General features: G+C 36.0%; 1 protein-coding gene across 1 annotated transcript; it reads left to right on the forward strand.

The window, feature by feature from the left end:
* The first annotated feature begins 14,938 nt into the window (after positions 1 to 14,938).
* LOC130725018 (probable Histone-lysine N-methyltransferase ATXR5) lies at positions 14,939 to 18,564 on the forward strand. Its single transcript, XM_057576282.1, has 6 exons — positions 14,939 to 15,236; positions 15,394 to 15,474; positions 17,557 to 17,786; positions 17,914 to 18,014; positions 18,106 to 18,318; positions 18,405 to 18,564. The coding sequence occupies exons 1-6, from the start codon at positions 14,939 to 14,941 to the stop codon at positions 18,562 to 18,564; spliced, it is 1,083 nt and encodes a 360-aa protein (XP_057432265.1).
* The last annotated feature ends 2,105 nt before the right edge of the window (positions 18,565 to 20,669 follow it).

Consider the following 20,669-nt stretch of genomic DNA (forward strand, 5'->3'; position numbering starts at 1 on the left):
ACGCGACATTGAGTTTGCTATTGACATCGTACCGGGAACAGGACCGATTTCGATTGCACCATATCGGATGGCACCTGCGGAATTGGTGGAGTTGAAGTCTCAACTTGAGGATCTTCTGTCGAAAGGATTCATCCGACCAAGCGTTTCACCTTGGGGAGCACCCGTCTTATTGGTGAAGAAGAAGGATGGGAAATCTAGACTTTGTGTCGACTATCGACAACTGAACAAAGTAACCGTCAAGAATAGGTATCCGCTACCCAGAATTGATGATTTGATGGATCAACTACGAGGAGCTGCGATATTCTCAAAGATAGACCTGAAGTCGGGTTACCATCAAATTAGAGTAAAGACTGAGGATATCCAGAAGACGGCATTCCGGACTCGTTATGGACACTATGAGTATCTAGTGATGCCATTTGGGGTGACAAACGCACCTGCTATCTTCATGGATTACATGAACAGGACATTCCATCCGTTCTTGGATCGATTCGTCGTGGTGTTTATCGACGACATTCTGATCTACTCAAAGAACGCTGAAGATCATGAAGGGCACTTGCGTCAGGTTTTACAAGTGTTGAGAGAGACAAAGTTGTACGCCAACCCTTCTAAGTGTGAATTTTGGCTCGAAGAGGTAAAATTCTTGGGCCATGTGATTTCTAAAGAAGGTATAGCTGTGGATCCAGCAAAGGTAGAGACGGTGTTGTCATGGGAACGGCCAAAGACCGTGACTGAGATCAGGAGTTTTGTCGGTTTGGCGGGATACTATCGTCGCTTCATTGAGAATTTCGCCAAGATCGTTGGACCCTTGACTCAACTCACGAGAAAGGATCAACCTTTTGCATGGACCGAAGCGTGCGAAACTAGTTTTCAGACAATGAAGGAACGTTTGACGACGTCACCTGTACTCGTCTTACCGCAACCAGAGGAACCGTATGAAGTGTACTGTGATGCTTCGCATCAAGGTTTGGGATGTGTGCTGATGCAGCATCGGAAAGTGGTGGCTTATGCTTCACGACAACTGAAGACTCATGAGAAGAACTATCCGACTCATGACTTAGAACTTGCTGCCATTGTGTTTTCGTTGAAGATCTGGAGACATCACTTATATGGATGCAATTTCACCATATTTAGCGATCACAAGAGCTTGAAGTACTTGTTTGACCAGAAGGAGTTGAACATGAGACAACGACGTTGGATGGAGTTTCTCAAGGATTACGATTTTACCTTACAATACCATCCTGGAAAAGCTAATGTTGTTGCTGATGCATTGAGCAGGAAAATGCATATCTCGTCAATGATGGTGAAGGAGCTACAACTGCTGGAACAATTCCGAGATTTGAGTTTGGACGTAAGATTATCCGAGGGAGAACTGAGGTTCGGGATGATCAGGATTACCAATGGATTGATGGAAGAAATCCGAGACCAACAGTTACAAGATGAATTTTTACTCGGAAAAAGGAATTTGGTAATTCAGGGTAAGGACCCGGAATTCAAGGTAGGAAGTGACAATATCCTACGGTGTAAGGGTAGAGTTTGCGTACCCAACAACCCTGACCTAAGGAGGTTGATACTGGACGAAGGTCATAAAAGTAAGCTGAGCATTCACCCTGGAATGAAAAAGATGCACCAGGACTTGAAGGTGAATTTTTGGTGGCCAGGAATGAAAAGACAAGTGGCAGAATATGTAGCTGCATGTTTGACCTGTCAAAAGGCGAAGGTGGAACATCAGAAATCTGCGGGTATGCTACAAAGCTTGGATGTACCTCAATGGAAATGGGATAGCATATCGATGGATTTTGTCGTGGCATTACCAAGAACTCAAAGAGGATATGACTCGATTTGGGTAATCGTGGATCGACTGACTAAGTCGGCTCATTTCATACCGGTGAGAACTACGTACAACGTGGATAAGCTATCAGAGATTTATATAGCTGAGATTGTGCGACTTCATGGAGTGCCAACAAGTATCGTTTCCGATAGAGACCCGAAGTTTACTTCACATCTGTGGGGAGCTCTTCATGAGGCTTTGGGAACGAGGCTGAGATTAAGCTCTGCTTATCATCCACAGACTGATGGGCAAACTGAGAGAACTATCCAATCATTGGAGGATTTGCTACGAGCTTGCGTGTTAGACAATAAGGGCAGTTGGGACACCCTATTGCCACTGATTGAATTCACATATAACAACAGTTTTCATACGACCATAGGTATGGCACCGTATGAGGCATTGTATGGCCGCAAGTGTAGAACACCTTTATGTTGGTATCAAGATGGAGAGAATTTGTTAGTAGGACCGGAACTTCTGCAACAGACAACTGAGAAGATTAAACAGATCAGGGAAAAGATGAAGGCTTCTCAGAGTAGACAGAAGAGCTATGCAGATCAAAGGCGCAGAACCCTGGAATTTGAAGAAGGGGATCATGTGTTTTTGCGAGTTACCCAGACTACAGGAGTTGGTCGAGCAATCAAGTCAAGAAAGCTGACGCCAAAGTTCATTGGACCTTATCAGATTACTCGTCGTGTAGGACCGGTAGCTTATCAGATCGCACTACCGCCTTTTCTATCAAACGTTCACGATGTATTCCATGTGTCACAACTGCGGAAGTATATTGCTGATCCGATGCACGTCATCGAGCTGGATGACATTGAGTTGAAGGATAACTTGTCTTTCGAGACACCGCCAATCAGCATTGGTGACACAAGGGTAAAGCAGTTGAGGGGTAAAGAGATCGAGTTAGTGAAGGTTATTTGGAACAAGGACACCGGTGATGCAACGTGGGAGCTGAAGGAAAAGATCAAGGAACAGTATCCAGAACTTTTTACTGACCCTTAAGTTTCGAGGTCGAAACTTTCTTTTTGGAGGGTAGTAATGTAAGGCCCAAGTTTTAACGCTTTGGATAAGTGAATAAAATAAATAAGTTATTTGATTAAGATAAATTTGGGAAGGAAAGAGGTTCAGGAAAAGTCCAAGAATGTATCGAAAAACCGAAAGAGTTATAGCACGACTAACATACGCTTAATCCTAGGTCGAAGGTATTAGTGAATAGTTAATTTACGCTTTAGGACACGATGGAAACTAATTCCAAAAATCCTCAGAGAAATGTTAGAACTTCTCTTTTCCGTCCTTAAACAACCATTTCGATGCGAAATCCTGGAATGTACGAACGTCAAATTCCAATTCTCGGAAGTTTGCCGAAACGGAATCCCTGATAGTTCGGAAAACCTAAGATCGACAGACGATGAAGACTTTTTCTATCCGGAAACTCAAACGAAGATTCCACCCGCGTTCTCCTACATCTCTCATCATTCCTAATCTTTCTTCAGAAGGAAGTTTTCTCATCCGACGATCACTGCAAAAAGTAGTTTTTCGGGATAAACCGACTTACACCGACTTATGCCGATTTTGGATCTTTTGGTTTAATTCCAAGAATTCTATTTTGAGTTCTGGAATTCTGTCGCCAGAACCTATCTTAGAATGCGCAAAGGAACGCGCAGGAAAAATCGGAATCGCAAAAAAATCATTTTTCCGTTTTTTCCAAAACCTATAAATAGTTGAAAAATTAGATTTTTTTCACAAAACCCATTTTCCCCACCCCCCAAAGCCGCGAGTTTCTAGAGAGAGAGAGAGATCCGGATCTTCGTCGATTCTTGCCCGTTTGCTTCACCGTTCGTCACTAATCGAAGACCTCGAGGTAGGTAATCTATACTCTCCTTCGAATCGTCGTTTCTGTCCATTTCTCCTGCGACTTTCTGAGTTCAAAATTTTGAGGTTTTTGAAAAACTGTTCAAATCAGTTGATTTCAGCGTCTAAACTTCTTCCCTGCATGCTCCTGAGCGTGTTCTGCGGATTAGATTTTGTCAAATGTCGACGAAATGCCGCCGGGATCAATTTCTACCCTAAATACCCATTTTTCGCCAAAGTCGCAACCTTTACGCTCTAATCTATCGACTTGGCTTAGTGCTAGTAGGATTTGTCGTCATAAACGTCGTTGTGGACGTCCCCATCCAATTTGTTTTTCAAAAATCCAATTTTGAAATTCTGAGCTAAAAATAATGACCAAACTACCCCTATATCAGTTTTCGATCCGAAAATTTTTCCGAGCCTAGAACCGTCTTAGTTACGGCTTATGTTAACCTAGGAACCAAGTTTGATCGAAGAAAAATCGACCCTCCCAATTAAGGAAAGTGGCCGAGAGCTATATCAAGGGGGGAGGAGAATCCGATTTTTCGAAAACTTGTCTTAACGCGTTAGATTGTCGTACCACGGAGGTAGTAGTGTACTGTGTAACCCTAGGACTCTTTGATTGCTGAGTTTCTGACTCTTGGTGTTGATTTCTGTGATTTTTGCTTAAGGTTCGTTTGAGGAGATTCCAAGAAACCAAGGAGAAGAGCTTGAAGAACATTTGGAGGAGGAAGCTGGAAGACCCACCGGTGAGGGCTACTCTCTGAATTACTAGATAATGCTTTAGGTGTCGATGAAATTCGACTTGATTTATGTGTTATGCACCTAATTGCTAAATGTCTGAAATGATTTCTGAGGCTTCGGCCGAACTTGTTGAGTACTTGATGCCATGATATTGTGTGCTAAATGATTCACATGCTATGTGCTACATGGTTAACTTAGGATGTGTTGGAATATGCTGTTTATGTCTTTTGGTTGAGCTGTTTCAATGATGCTATTCCACTTGTACCTGAGATTCTGAAAAGTGAGGATTACGGGCAGGTCATGCCGAATTTTTATGAGATTTTGAGAGAGTTTTAAAAGGACGAACGGAGTTCGGACCTTGTCATGCTCCAATGGATCGAGACCTTCTCAGGGAATTACTTGGGTTTATGGGAACTTTGAACTCATAGGGAATACGATAAGACTAAAAAGAGCTATTTTTATAAAGAAATTCATAAGATATTAAACAACCTCTAAACCTTTAAATAAAGATAACAATCTCGGATGCAAGCTTTGGATTGAAGTTTAGTTTTGGAAAATGAGAAGTGTCGTCGGATCCAAGTGTTGGGAAGATTTCGAGTTTTGGGTATGTTGATACTCATTCGCTCTGGGAGCAGTTTGTTTAGCCATCCAAGGGATGAGCCGAGAAGCTTCACGGAGGTGTGAGACCTTGTGAATGCGTGATACTCCACTGAGGCGTGAGACCTTGTGGAAAGCATGGATCTTCACTGAGGCGTGAGACCTCGTGAACAGCATGATACTTCATTGAAGCGTGAGACTTCGTGCAAGTGTGTAAATTCACTGAGGCGTGAGACCTTGTGAAAGCATAAAACTTCACTGAAGCGTGAGACTTTGTGAATGTGTGAGACTCCACAGAAGCGTGAGACTTCGTGAGAGCATTGATGACTCGAAGAGTTGTCGTGAGTGGTTGCACTCTTTTGTTTATGATTAATTGTATTTTGTCGCAGAATCGACATTTACCTTAGGGTATTCTTTTAGAGACTTTAAGTTAATCTAGAACACGTGGCGACGTGTCGGGTGAGGTCGGAGACGTTGTTTGGCTAATCACTTGCATTCATGCACTCATTTTGAGGTTAATACACGGCGTGATACCGGACCTCGGTGGATTCCAAAATGGTCATAAGACCCGGATTTCCATATTTAGGACACTACGGTGGTCCTCAGTAGCAGACGGAATGGCAGACCTACGGGTTCACTGCTGATCTGACTACTTTTGTGTGGTGTAAGAGACACGCGAGCAGGAAGGTACCCACCGTGGCTGGTGTTAGGGCCGTCTCGTTGATGTCCATCCTTCTTCCGGAATGCATTTTGTTACCCAGCATTGCATTTCATGCAACATACATGCTAACTTAGTTGCTGAGTGTGATTGGTAACTGTTTATCCTATTTTTGAGGCATGCTACTTGTTTTTATGGCTCTTTATATTTATTGTGATACATGCAACCCTAGGAAGCTATCCCAAAACTTATAAGCCTGAGAGGCTAGTATTTATTATCCTATAATTATATCTGGTTTTATTAATTATATAATTCTTTGGAGTTGACCCTCGCGTCTGCTGTGTGTGTTTGGGCGGACTACGCCATTTGTCAGATGAGTATGGGGGATTGGTTTACCATGGTCAGCCCGTCAGGGGGGACCAGGTACGAGATGCTTGACCAAGACGACCCAGGTGCATGGGTGGTCGATCCCGAGGGCCACCGTGCGACCTACACCGGTCGGATCATGGAGGACCGTGTCGATCGATTCGGACGCTTGACGGAGGGAGTGATGAGGAGGCACATAGTGAGCTTCAACCTGCCTCCAGGAGTACACTGTGGACCCGGCTTGGGAGTACCTCCACCGCCACCATCTCCTTCAGATGATGAGGACCCTTCTGAGGAGTTGCCAGTAGGTGGGGCTTCGACGGAGTCTAGTCCGTCTACTGCTGCTGCTGTCGTTGCGGATCTCGTTCCGGGCCCCGAGCCCGAGAGTCCAGTGCGGGAGCGCATTAGGGTGGACAGAGAGGGCAGTGTTGAGTACGTCGACCTAGTCGTCCTGGATGCAGATTCGGATGACGACCGCGCTAGCATGTAGGATCGAGTGCTAGTGTGGGCTCCTCGGGTAGGGATAGTGTAGGAGTTGTGTCGATGCTCTGACCGTCATGCTTCCGTTTTGGGGACAGGGTAGTTTTCCTACCGGTAGCTTTTGTGTGGTTTCCTATGGAGATCACAGAGAGCTGGTTGGATTTAGGGGGTCTTTTCTTAGGCCGCTGGGCCAACTTGCTCTCAGTTTTTGTAGGTTAGTGTTGCGGACACAGTATCTTCATCTTGGACTGTACATATTGCCTTCGGGCGTTACTCTTTTCTGTCACCCGACACGAGGCATGTATATATAGTTGTATAGTAGTTCCTTTTATCTTTTGTTGGGGAGTTTTATTGCTTTTTGTCTTTAGTTATGTTGTCGAAAAAAAATAATTCACGTTTTTCCGCTTAAAGTATTTTCTTTTGGTTACTAAAGTGACGCCACCGAAATCGGGGTGTTACACCGACCAACCTTGGTCTCCTTAAGGAAAAACAAACAACTGTTTGAAAGTTTTGGTTTACAAGGAAATGCTTCTTAGAAAGCTAATAGTAAACACAATTAGTACAATGTGAAGAAAGATTGCTTGAGAGAATATTTGAATTTCGCGTGAGCTTCGACAAAGTTTCTTCAGGCGGCATCTTTCATCTTCAGCCTCTTTATATACTCCAAGGAATTAGGTTTGGAAGTTTGCATGGAATGCTACTGTTGGAGGGCAGATCTGGGTTTTCCAGGTTCTGCTGTGGCTGAATAAGTTAGGTAAGGTCGTCAGGAATGGTACGATTGCTTTTGTACTTTGGATAGTGACATGACCTTTATCCTAGTTGACTTCTGATTAGAGTGATGCTTCATATTGGAACTTGTGAAGCTTGGTGATCAGAGTCAGAAGGAAGCTTGGATCCTCTGACCTTTGTACCTTCTGCTTCTGGACTCAGAGGAGAAGTACTTGCTCTTCAGAGCCAGCTTACTCTTGGACTTCAGAATCTTCACTACTCAACTTCTGGACCTTCAGAGCTTCTGATCCTTCAGAGCTTCTGATCCTTTAGAGCTTCTAGTGAGCTGAATCCATATCAGAGCTTTATAATCTTCAGATCTTCTGAAGCTTAATCTACTGTTCAGATTGAACATAGTAAGTGCGAAAGCGTTGCGGAGGTTACTCTTTTAGCAAAGTGCTTCTAAATTATGTGAAATAAGACCAGAGTCATAGCCTGTCATTAGAACACCCAGAAAACAACGTTAGAGTACCACAATTGTTCATACACAATAGTTAACATGTAATCATCAAAACATAGAGTTGTACTACTAGATCAAAACTTGATCTAACAGCGATGGCGGAGGTTCCCCTGAAGCTTCGAGCTCAATATGAGGTACAAACTCTAAAGAAGAGTCTTGGGCACAATCATCAGAATCTGTAAAGAGCAACATAAGATGCTTGTTAGGACATTTATGATTCCAAGTGTACTTCTCATCACATGTGAAGCAAAGGCCCTTTTCACGATGAATTTGCATCTCTGCAGAAGATATCCGTTTGATCGAACTCAACGGTTTGGTAACTGGTGTCGGGAAAAGTGGTGTAGACGATGAGGTTGAACCAGCGATGGAAGAATGCGAGGTAGATGAAACAAATGAGGAAGGTTTACCAGAAACAAGCGAGGCTGGACGGGAAACCCGTGTGGAAGAACCCAAACTAACTTTCACATCATAGAGTCTAGCCAACGAGACTGCCCGCAACAACGATTTCAGAGACTGTTCGATCACATCCCGACGAATTAGCTCTTTCAACCCGCTAATAAAACAATCCAATAAAGCATCATCACTCAAGCCGTCCACACGATTAGCCAATATCATGAACTCACTGTAGAAAGCGGCGACGGTATTAGTTTGCGTGAGCTTGTAAAGACGAGCCCGAGGACAATCAAATTGAGATGGTCTGAATTGCTCCTCCACAACATGTACAAGGTCAGCCTAAGTAGATAGCTGGTTGGACTTTTGCAACATCTGAAACCATGGCACCATCGATCCTTCGAAGTGTACCGCAACAATGGTGAGTCGCTGCGAATCAGGAGTTCCATAATATGAGAAAAATTGTTCCGCTCGAAATAACCAATTGAGAGGTTCTGTGTCGTTAAATCGCAGAAAATCCAATTTCACCGAAGGCCTGTGCAGTGGGTTCGATGTTCCCATCGGCAAAGAGACGGAAGGACGGTCAATAGCACGGGTGAGAGAATCAAGGGTGTGTTGAACAGAAGATAGCGTATTCTCAACACGAGCCAAATGTTGTTGGGTCGCCTTGTGCGGATTTTCATGAACCTCCAGCGTCTCGGAAGCTCGTTTCAAATCGAAAGCCAATTCCTTCAAACGAGTGTTTTCTTCCATGTTCAAGACTCAATGAAAGCACCAAGTTTAAAAATATAAATACTGCAGCAAAAAATTCAGAAACCAACAAGCCTCTAATCACAGATTCAACAATGAGATGAAGGAAACAGTAGCAATTTTATTTAATTGAAGAAATTGTTCCAAAACATGACAGGAAGAAGAAAATCTCACTAGCAAGAAAAGAAAACAGAGAGAAGGGAACCAGTAGAGAACATAACCTAGTCAGATAAATCCTAATCCTCACACATGATTTTTCCCCTCTTAAAATACTCACTCAAACCCTAAAACGTGCGGACATTTTGTGGGCTCGGTTGCTCCGCCTAACCGAATCATGCCCATATCCTACTTTGGGCATATCAGTTGCCAGGTGGCTCTGTGAAGTGGCACCTAATGCTTTCTTAATCATAACACATTGTAAAAAATGAAGAATTCTTTCTTTCACTAAACTTATTCACTCAATCACTCACGTTCAACATAGTTTATACTTTTATATACATTTGATATTATATATATATATATATTACTAAAATTAACTTGAAAAAACATAAAAGATAAAGTTATCTATGACGTAGGTCTAAAAAATTTAATTAATGATGTTAAATATTTTAAAAGATAAACTATTATAATTTAAAGGGAGGTAATGTAGCTGTATGGGATGAGCCATCACAACACAATTATGCCACAACCCTGGTTTTACCTTTTAGAAAATCATATTTGCATCAAATAAAAGATATGAGATCATCATTTAAATCATTTAACCGATCGTTCACTAGGTATTTGTCCACTTTTGTGTCATGCCATCTATCATTACTGCAAAAGGGAGGTGTTATATGACACCAGCCATTACTGCACGATTATGGCACGACCCTTGTTTTACTTGTTTAAAAATCACATTGGCATGAAAGAAAATATATGAGTTCATGTAACTATTTAATTCGATGATATCTACACTTTCGTTCATTTTGTTGTTGCACCATCTATCATTACTATAATTTAAATATTAAAAACTCAAAAAAATTAATGTTTAAATTACTTTGATATTTATAAAAATCATTTATGAAAATGATTTACCTTAATTACTTTTATAAATTACTGTGAATAGTTTTGTGCAACACACTGGAATATATCTATTATATTAATCAAAAAATTATTTTCTCAAAGATCAAAGTGTTAAATGCTTACCCTTAAGGGAGTATAGTTTGCTTACCTCTAAACCAACATATTGTTGGTATAATACATACACTTAAAATGTTAAATATTAATTGTTAAAAAAGAAGAATTCATTAAATTAATGAAAATACTAATTAGTTGCTAATGAATTTTTTTTTTCTTAGAAAGATGAATTTATTTCACCAAGATAAAAGAATATAAAAAAAAGCAAATGGCTAGAAAGTTCAAAAAGCCCCTAGCTGAAATAAACAAACAAAGTACAAGAAAAAAGAAAATAACCAACTGCAATAAAGGAGCATAAAAAATGTTAATTATTAATTATATTAGATATTAATTTAAAATTATATCTCATACACATGTTAAAATATTAAATAAAAAACTAGTTAAAATGTTAATTATTAGTTATAAAAATATTATAAATAATTAATTAAAATAGTTATTTTTTTTCGTCAGCCAAATTGTAAGCATTACAAAAAACACAAACATTTACAGACAAATGAAACCAGCATCTTTAGATGAATTCTTTGGTGGAAACATATATTACAAAAAAAATAACAAGAATCACTTGCAAAAGTAGACTTTCTGAGCTTGTACACATTCATATACACTTAAATTGGAGAGGACAAATGTGACTAAGATTACAAATGCTAACAAGAGTAGGAAAACGAAATAGGAAGGGAGAACCACTATCAAGTTACACATGCAACTCGGAAGACAAAGAAATGCATGAAGATGTCCAATGATGACATCCGACAGAGGACCACAAATGCAATCGATATGAAAAGTGGCACCGTAGATTCTGAGCCTCTTTCTTCGCTTCTGATATATGTAAAATTTATTAGGTATAAAAAATAACTATTATTTTTTGAAAGGGAATAATTATTGTTTAGTCAAATCATAATTGAAAAATAACAAACTCCAATTAATGAAATAATATTCAAAATATTAACTAAATATATTCAAAAATAAATATTAAATAATTTTAACTAATGATAAATATTTCCCAAATAGTAAAAAAATTGAAAATTGAAATAATAATAATAATAATAATGAATATCAATACAAATTAATTTTTTTTTGAAAGCAAAATATTTATTGAATAAGAAGTCGAGAAATAATCCTCTCGACTTGGACTAATTACAACGATTGCAAAAAATGGCCATTAACAACGATCACTAACACCAACAACAAACAACGATCGCTAACAACACAAAACCGCAAACAACGAAAGCATTCAACGCAAAGCCTCTCAGTTGCATTCAGCACCTAGCTTCAAGGGCAATAACAACAACTTCATGACCAACTCCAGCAGTAACGACCACCGGAGGACTATGTGTGCGCATACACCTACCAAACAACGAGACCAGAACGAAAGTTGTTGCTATCACAACCTAGAAACCAAGCAACCAAACACAACCAAAGCCACCAAACGTTGAACGCCATGCCTAAAACCATCTACCACGCCGCTACCCGCCTACCCCAAGGATGATCATCTCTGAAGAAAGTGCCTCGTTAAAACCTTACTAGGAAAAACTCTGAAGAAAAAACCCTAATAAGGAAAAAGAGTACACATATCAACAAAAGAATCAACATCCGTTCAAGCAAAACTAGTATAATCGACAAGGTAAACCATAGCATGAAACCCAAGCTTCAACTACTTCAAAGGTAAGTAGCACAATCGAAGAAATGACGAATCACAAAATCCAATGATGCGCACTTCTAGTCCTTGACCTTATCAAAACAAAATTATTATTTATATTAAACATTATTTTGAAAATCTCTCGAACTATGATTAAAATTAAAATATTAAAATTACTTAAATTATTAATTTTAAAAAATAATAGGATATAATTATTTAATATTTATATATATATATAAATTATTAAGTATTAAAAACAAATAAGTATTCTTTAATAAAATCATAATTGAAAATAACAAATTGCAATTAATGAAGTACTATTTATAACGTCTAATAATTGTATTTAAAAATAAATATCAAATAATTTCATAATTAGAATTAATCATCAATTTTCCCACTCATTAAAAAATTATAAATTAGTAATAACGAAAAAATGAGCTTATTATTTAAAAAAACTAATTTTGAAAAATTTGACCTTTTATATGTGCGTATTATTTTGAAAATGATTTCAATACATAACAGATACATAAATTAAGTTTTGTAGGATGTGTTTAGAGGTTTTTTAGGAGGTGTTTCTGCTATAATGGTTGAGTTTTTGTCGTACTTTATGCTGACTAGGTATTGTACCCGTGTTGAGAGGGGTTATTTCTCAACATTTCATATATATTAAATATTTTTTGCTTTATAAAAAACATAAATTAATGTAATATATCTATATATATATGTAAAGCACACTTGAGTTTTAGCATTAAATACTTAAGCAAAACTCAAGTGTTGCTTTGTATTAAAAACACCCAAACAAAAAAAAAGTTGTAATAAATATATTAAACAATAATAAAACTAAAATTGAAAAAAATTATATTGTCAAACACCATTCAACTACTTACATTAACTAACAACATTCATAAACTTTAAATTTACTTGATTTTTGTATTTCACAAATATCAAAAATTCAATTCAATAAGAAAATAATATTTATTAACAAATAATTTAGATAAAATAGTTTTCAAATTAAAAAACAATTTTATATGTAAAAGAGACTTTATTTTTACATCAAATACATTAAACCATAAAACTAACATATTAACAAATAATTAAAAATAGAAAAAGTTGTATTGTCAAAAAATATTCAACTACTTACATTAAATAACAACATTCATCAACTTAAATTTGGCTTTTAAAAAAAACACGGAAATTATCTTAAATTTTGCATTTGAAAAATATTAAAAATTAAAATTATTTAATAATAAATAATATGGATAGAATATTTTAAAATTGAATGATGACGCTAAAAGGTATTTAATATTAATTATAATATATGTGCGTTATTGAAAGAAATATTTAAATATATTTTTTGATCTATGATATAGTAGTAAAAATTAACGAGCATTGAGTTTTTCCTATGAAGGTTTTAACGAGGCACATTTACAAGTTTTGCCCTCCTAGGTTTGGTAGTTTTGAAGTATTTTCTTGAGAGGGTTGTTCTCATGGTTCTTTCTTTCTATCAATAATATATATTTAGCTTTCAAAAAAAAATTTATTCGAGAAAGCATAATAGAGAAAAATAATAATGGCCAAAGTTTAACAAATATTTGTTGTAAGAGGCTTTGCGTATCCACTTAACGTGACCGTTGAGGCTCAAGGGATTAGTCTCAAAACTATCGGCTGTGCGAAAACATTCGCAAACCAAATAAGTTTAAAAAAATTAAATTTGCAAGATATATAATATCTTAGACTATTTTTTTTGTTGTCGAAAGGCTATTTAAGTTACCACGTATTATAATTCAAAAGATTAAATTGAATTTATTCTTTTTGGTCTTGACATGTCACAACAAAAGACTTTCTAGGTAAAAAGTATAAAAATGATATTAAAACTTATTTCATGACATTAAACACTTATTACTTAACATTTTTTACGTAATTTAAATATTTCAAGTTAAATTAATAATTTTTCATATTCTTAAATAAATAAAATTTTCAATTGTTAAAATTATTTCTATGCAAATAACTAAATTTGAGTAATACTAATTATTTATACAAAAATAACTACAATAATATTTATTGAAATGTCTTAACACAATTTTTTATGTTTATAATTAAATAATATTTTAACTTTTAATTAGTTAAACTATAATAGTTTTATATAATTTTAAAAAATATTGTAAGTAAATAATTAAATAATATTTTAACTTTTAATTAGTTAAACTATAATAGTTACATATCTAGTTTATATGTAAAATTGACTTTGAACATTTTAGTAATGATGGTATTACTTTATACCTTAATTCTCCTCAAACATATATAAAGTTAAATATCAAATAATAAAACTAGCTAAATATTAATTATTAATCAAGATGAATTCCTTGCATTATTGGTAATATAAATTAGTTAAATATTAAAATCATTTAAATATTATATGTTAATTAAAAATACAATTAATTAATATTTATATATAAAATATATTAAGTATTAAATAATAAAATAACTATTATTTAGTCAAATCATAATTTAAAAATAAAAAATCCAATTAATAAAATAATATTTAAATAGTTTAATAAGTATATGTTAAAATAAATATTAAATAATTTAATAATTATACCATTAAAGAAATAGTAAAAAAAAATTTCAAAAGAGTTGACCCATCAAGATGAATTCCTTGCATTATTGGTAATACAAATTAATTATTAATGACTATTTATACTACTAATTATATTAAATATTAATTTCAAAACATCTCATACATTTGATTAAATTATTAAATATTAAAATTATTTAAATATTATATTTTAATTATAAAATATTATAAAATATAATGAATATTTTAATGTTAGGTATTAAAAGATATAATAATAATTATTTAGTCAAATCATAAATTTAATAATAAAAACTCCAATTAATGAAATAATATTTAAATAATTTAAAATTATATTTTAAAATAAATATTAAATGATTTAATAATTACATAATTAATGCTCAATTTTCCCCCAAAATTAAAAAAAATTAATAATAATAAAATGTCAAAAGAGTTGACCCATCAACAGTTATAACCCACCCGGTAAGGAAATAAATCCCCAAAACAGTGCGAGCTTTTCTGAAAAGTTGCATGCAAAAACAAAAACACATTTATATTCTCCTTCTTCATCCTTCACACCCTCTTCTTCTCCTCTTTCTCTCTGCAAAACGTTCATTTCTACAAAACTCTCAAAGCTTCTCTGATTCCTCAACTGACCCATGAGCTTCTGCATGCATGAGCTGGAGGGCTCGCCGGAGTCACCGCCGGAGTCGCCGGTGCAGAAGTGGAAGTACATGGATGAGATAATGGCGAAGGCGCGCTACACGGTGGTGGAACGCGAGGACTATGATGATCTTGTCTGTGACCAATGCGGGTCCGACGACCGGCCGGACGAGTTACTGCTCTGTGACAAATGCGACAAAGGCTTTCACATGAAATGCCTGAGTCCAATCGTCATCAGGGTTCCGATTGGATCATGGCTTTGCCCTAAGTGCTCAAGGACGAAGAAGCCTAAGAGTAAGGGATTCGTGAAAACAAAAAAATGTGGTTTTTTTTTTGTTTCTTCTGTTTTGAGCTGTTTTTCTCACCTGTGATGATTTTTTTGATAAGCCTCTCACCTGTGAATCTGTGATGATGAATGTGGATCGTGTTTGTGATTGTTTTTGTGTTTCAGGATTGACAGATAATAGCATATTGAAATTTTTCGGGATTAAGAGGCGTGATTTTGTTACAAAACGCATAGCTCCTTCTCGGGGTAATGTACTCAAATTCAACCAACCATATATATTCGTTAATATCACACTTTTTATGCTTAATTAATCTTTTGTTTTTTTGAGAATACATGCCTGAGTCTGGATATTTAATTTGTTGATCGAGCTTCAATCAATGTTTAGTTTTGTAGAAGTAATGTGGGTTGAATTTTGCTTCTGGGTTTTGTATATATACCATTGCTGCACTGAATTATATATGAGATAAATAGTTGTGTATTAGAGCATTTCTTATGAATTATATATATTGTATAACTTGTTCTTTTAGATTATAATAGATGTGAAATGAATTCATGTGATGATCTTTTTCAATTGTGGTTTAATCATGGAGTTGTAGACAAATGCTGGTTGATGCGGCCACAATTGGGGCTGCGATGCGGTTATGGGGATTCAAAACCCCTTTAAGTTGTGGTCGCAATTGCGGTTGCGGTCCGCAATTTAAAACTATGTCATTTTGTTTGTGACTGCATCATGCATGTTTGGCTCAGGGCTTAGCCAATGCAATTCCATGGTTGCAAAGGGTTTGTTTCCTAAATTATGCAGCAGATAGATTGCAAATGTTTGCATCAAAGTTCGATGAATTTGAGCTTATTTTGTTATAGATTATCTTGGTTGTTGGTATTACAAGATGAGCAATTGAGTTGATTTCCAATGCTGATAATGCTATATATGATATGTAGTCTAATCAAAGCTGCAATTGCTGGGGTTGTTGTGAGTTGAGTGAACAAATTCTTAGACTTGTATGTTTTATTCTATAATCATTTTTCATGATAGTGACGAATTCTTAGAATGCTATGATATGTTTTCTTAGATAAATTCTTAGATAATGCTATGACAAGTAGTCTAATCAAATTAAGCTGCAATTGCTGGGGGTTGTTGTGAGTTGAGTGAACAAATTCTTAGATTTGTATGTTTTATTCTCTAAATCCTTTTTCATGATAGTGACACTAAGGATAAATTAAAGTACATTCATCTTTTAATTTTGTTCGCGTCTACAAGATCTCTTTTTATTGAGTTCTTAAATAGTAGTAATATGATATCTGCTTGTCTATGACTGTGTCTTTGTCTTTAAAAATTTTATGAGGATATTTGACTAAGTGGTTATTTATATATGCTTGTTTAGCATATACTTCATGCATGTAGAGGTGTCCTCAACCTCTCTTTTCCTTTCATGAATGACTCTAAACTTCTTCACTGGCGTCATTTAATGTAAAACTTACGTGAATCCAGGTCAAATTTCCTTCTAATAAATTTTTGTTTTCTTAACTACTTTAATGCCAAAATATGAATTTATTGCAGCATATTACCTCAATAGATAACTCAAGTGCCACGTAAAAATAAAGAAATGTAAGTACGATGATGCTTGAAATAGAGACATGAAAAGGAAAAGAAGTCTTAATGATAGAAAGACTTAGTGGTTAAGTTGGCAGAACAATAAAAATTGAAATGGACGTTGGAGTATGATTTATACTAGGACTTTGAATTATAAGATACTTTTGACATTAAGATAGAAAGACTGGTTCAAAAGTGGTCTATGATTTAATAGCAAATAGAGTTAACATGGCAACTTAACCATTCAAATATTATATATACTTTATGTATTTTCATAGACTAGAAAGATTTTGGATTATTTAAAAAAAAAAAATTTGAACGCCCCACATTTTTATCAGCTCTTCATGCACATCTGGTGAGTACAACACAATAAACATGGCATGCTAATATCTCTGTGGATATTTTTTGCATCAAGTTTTTGTTGAAATTCATGCTTTGTATGCTTTTCCTAGACTGTTTACTTGGTTGTTTCAGTTGTTTGTTTCTAGTGCACAAAGAATGTACCATGAATCTCTTGATAACCTTTTATTGGTAAATGAGGCAAGCAGAGTTATCAGTGGGTAAATTTTTTCTACACTTTTTTATAATGTTTTGATATCATGTTCTTATTATTCTGATAATTTGTAAAGGGAACTGAAGTATAGTTTTTCCTCAATTACGTTCCATGTCTATATAATTATAAATATATTACCTGATTGGATGGTTCTTTTTTCTTGATATATGTTCTGAACTTCTAGATGCTAGGAGGCGCCGGAGATCTCGGCCTCTAGTTGCCCAGAAGAAAAAGAGGATACTGTTACCATTTATTCCTTCAGAAGATCCTGACCAGAGACTGAAACAAATGGGTTCCCTTGCTTCTGCTTTAAAAGCCTTGCATATGGAATACATTGATCACCTCACATACATGCCTGGAATGGCTCCTGAATCTGCTAATGTCTCCAATTTAGAAATGGGTGTTGTCCATCAGGTCTCTACTAACTAATTTTCTTGGTAGATTTTTTACCCCTAGAACTCTACCTGTAACTAACATACTAATTACAATGCACGTGTCCATCATTTTGTTCTTGTTTGATAGAATTTTTTTTTCTGCTTAGACTATCACCAAGGAAGACACAAAGACCTTGGAATACTGCAAAGATATGTGTACAAGAGGCGAATGCCCTCCCTTAATGGTTGTTTTCGATTCACGTGAAGGGTACATCTTGAACTCATCACCATGCATGATGTAGAAAACCAATTTATGTTGCCTTAATATTTAGCTGACTTTCCTTGATATTATGGTGTAGCTATACCGTGGAGGCTGATAGCCCAATCAAGGATATGACATTTATTGCTGAGTACACTGGTGATGTGGATTACATTAAGAATCGAGAATCTGATGATGGTGACAGTATGATGACACTTCTTCTTTCAAGACAACATTCTCAAGGTCTTGTTATATGTGCTGATAAACGCGGAAACATTGCTCGCTTTATCAGTGGCATCAACAATCATACTAAGTAAGCATGTCTCACTTGACAATAATTTTTTTACTATTGCTATTTCCTGTGTTTCTTGTTTTAAAACATATTCAATTGTAATGCAGGGAAGGTAGGAAGAAGCAGAACTGTACATGTGTAAGATACAATGTTAATGGTCAATTCCGGGTCTTTTTGGTTGCTATTCGTGATATTGCCAAGGGGGAGAGGCTTTATTATAATTATAATGGTTATGAGAATGCATATCCGACTCACAATTTTGTCTAGTGAAGGCATGCATACCTCCCAATAATCCAATTGGGATGCATTTTAGATCTTCTTGAAAGGATTTTAATTATATTCTTGAAAAAAATTAACTTATAGTTCCTGCGGATTCAACAAAAAAAATTTTAAATTGTTTCCATGGGAAATTTATGGTAACTTATGTTGTAGAGCGAGCCCAATTATGCGGCTTAGAGATGAATAGAGCAGCCTAGCTAGGAAAACTTTCTTCATTTAGGTGATATCTCAAAATTTGAACTGAGATATTCACGACAGTTTCAAGGAATCAAAAACAATCTCGGATTTTACCTTTAATTTATTGCATTCGATCTTTATCTTCTTTTTTCTCAATGCTCATAATTTATATTATCTTCTTTTGTTCAATGCTCTTCTTTTAATATTATGTTGGTCAATCCTGTTTTGTATCCCAACTAAATCCTTGAGGGATATGAATTTACTTGAGAATGTTTTTTTAGATGTATTTCTCCCTCTTCTTTAAATGTAATTTACTTGCATTCAAAAGAAGATCTTGTCACGCGTTCGATAAAATCATATATGTTATATGTTTCAATGAAGTTCGCGCTGAGAGTAAATTCTATATTGTTCTATTACTTTATGATGCGTGCCGATACATTTACTAAATCATAATCTTGTGATTTATATGGTCTCTATTCTACGTCCCTTAATTAATTGAGGATACTACATTGACTTCGTAGTTTAATTGTACTTTTCTGTTTTTGGTTGAATAGTTTAATGGCTTAAATGGTTAATTGGCCCCTGTAATTGTAAAGGGAATCAGTTCTGATTCCTGTAAAATTTTTGCATCAAATTGGGTCCCTAAAAATGTTTTTTTAATCCAATTAAGTCATTTTGCTCAATTTTGACCGGTCAACGGTCCAGTGGCAAGCCTAGTCAGCTGAGGATGCCCACGTGGACTTTTTAACATCAATTTTAGTCCCTTAAAAAATACTTTAATCAATTTCACTTCCAATTTTATTGATTTTATGAATAATAAAATTAATGCTTTCTTAGTTATGGCCCAAATTTATCTTAAAATACATTAGAACATAAAGATATTTTGTTAATTATGTTAGGACCCCAAATCATATTATCCTCAACCTCTCATCCTTCAACGTCCTCTTCTCCTCAACCCAGTAGATAAATACGCAGGAGAAACAAGAAACAAAAAACCAAAGGGAAGAAAAGAAAGGAAAGCCTAAGGAGAATAACAAGCCTACATCAGATACCCAATCTACACCACCAATTCCTTAGTCAAACTTCTCTATATCTTCTCAGTTAACCAAGCTCCAGAAACAAATGGAAAGCTTCAAACCAGCAGAAAACACCAACACCACCTTTGAGCTGCAATCCAACTTACCCTGAAGCATTAACCAGCAACCACCGTTTGTGAACCGCTCCACCATCTCTCTTTCACCGCCGCGACGACGTCATATTGCCTACATTCGCAACGAATCTGGGCAAGAACCACACCAACCCTGAGCAATCAAAAGGCGCACGGATCTGGGCCAGATCCGCACGGATATGGTGCTGGACAAGATGGGAGGACCTGGCGTGGCGGCGCGAGGATGGAGGAGGACCTGGCGTGGCGGTGCGAGGACGGAGGATGTTCAAATCGAATTCAATTCAAACAATGAATTGGTGAAATTGCGGCAAGCGCTCACCACTCACCAACAAGCCATACATAATTTGTATGTTAAATTGGAGGAGGAGAGTGATGTTGCATCCTCTGCTGCCAATGATATTGAAGTTGCAGAGCGAGAAGGCTGAACTTCAGATGAATTTTGGGAAATTGAGGCTTAATTGGGATGAAATTAGTTAATTAGGACTTAGTTAAGGTTTTATTTTGATTTTCAATTAATCATGAGTTGGAATTAGTTTTTATTAAAAAAAGATAAAAGCCATGTGGAAATGCTGACAATGTAAAAATTAAGACACATCAGACCAAAGCACACTTTGTCCTTAATTGGATTAAAAAAATATTTTTAGGGACCCAATTTGATGCGAAAATTTTACAAGGATCAAGACTGATTCCCTTTATAATTACAGGGGTCAATTGACCATTTAAGCCTAGTTTAATTGTACTTGAATTC

The sequence above is a fragment of the Lotus japonicus genome, chromosome 6, assembly GCF_012489685.1.
Source record: "Lotus japonicus ecotype B-129 chromosome 6, LjGifu_v1.2".
Taxonomy (NCBI): Eukaryota; Viridiplantae; Streptophyta; class Magnoliopsida; order Fabales; family Fabaceae; genus Lotus; species Lotus japonicus.

Bases quoted from the DNA above. Each gene is read 5' to 3' on its own strand.
- LOC130725018 (XM_057576282.1), top strand. From the start codon at position 14,939: ATGAGCTTCTGCATGCATGAGCTGGAGGGCTCGCCGGAGTCACCGCCG. The intron at 18,015-18,105 runs GTACATCTTGAA...ATTATGGTGTAG, and splicing joins GTTTTCGATTCACGTGAAGG to CTATACCGTGGAGGCTGATA. The intron at 18,319-18,404 runs GTAAGCATGTCT...ATTGTAATGCAG, and splicing joins GGCATCAACAATCATACTAA to GGAAGGTAGGAAGAAGCAGA.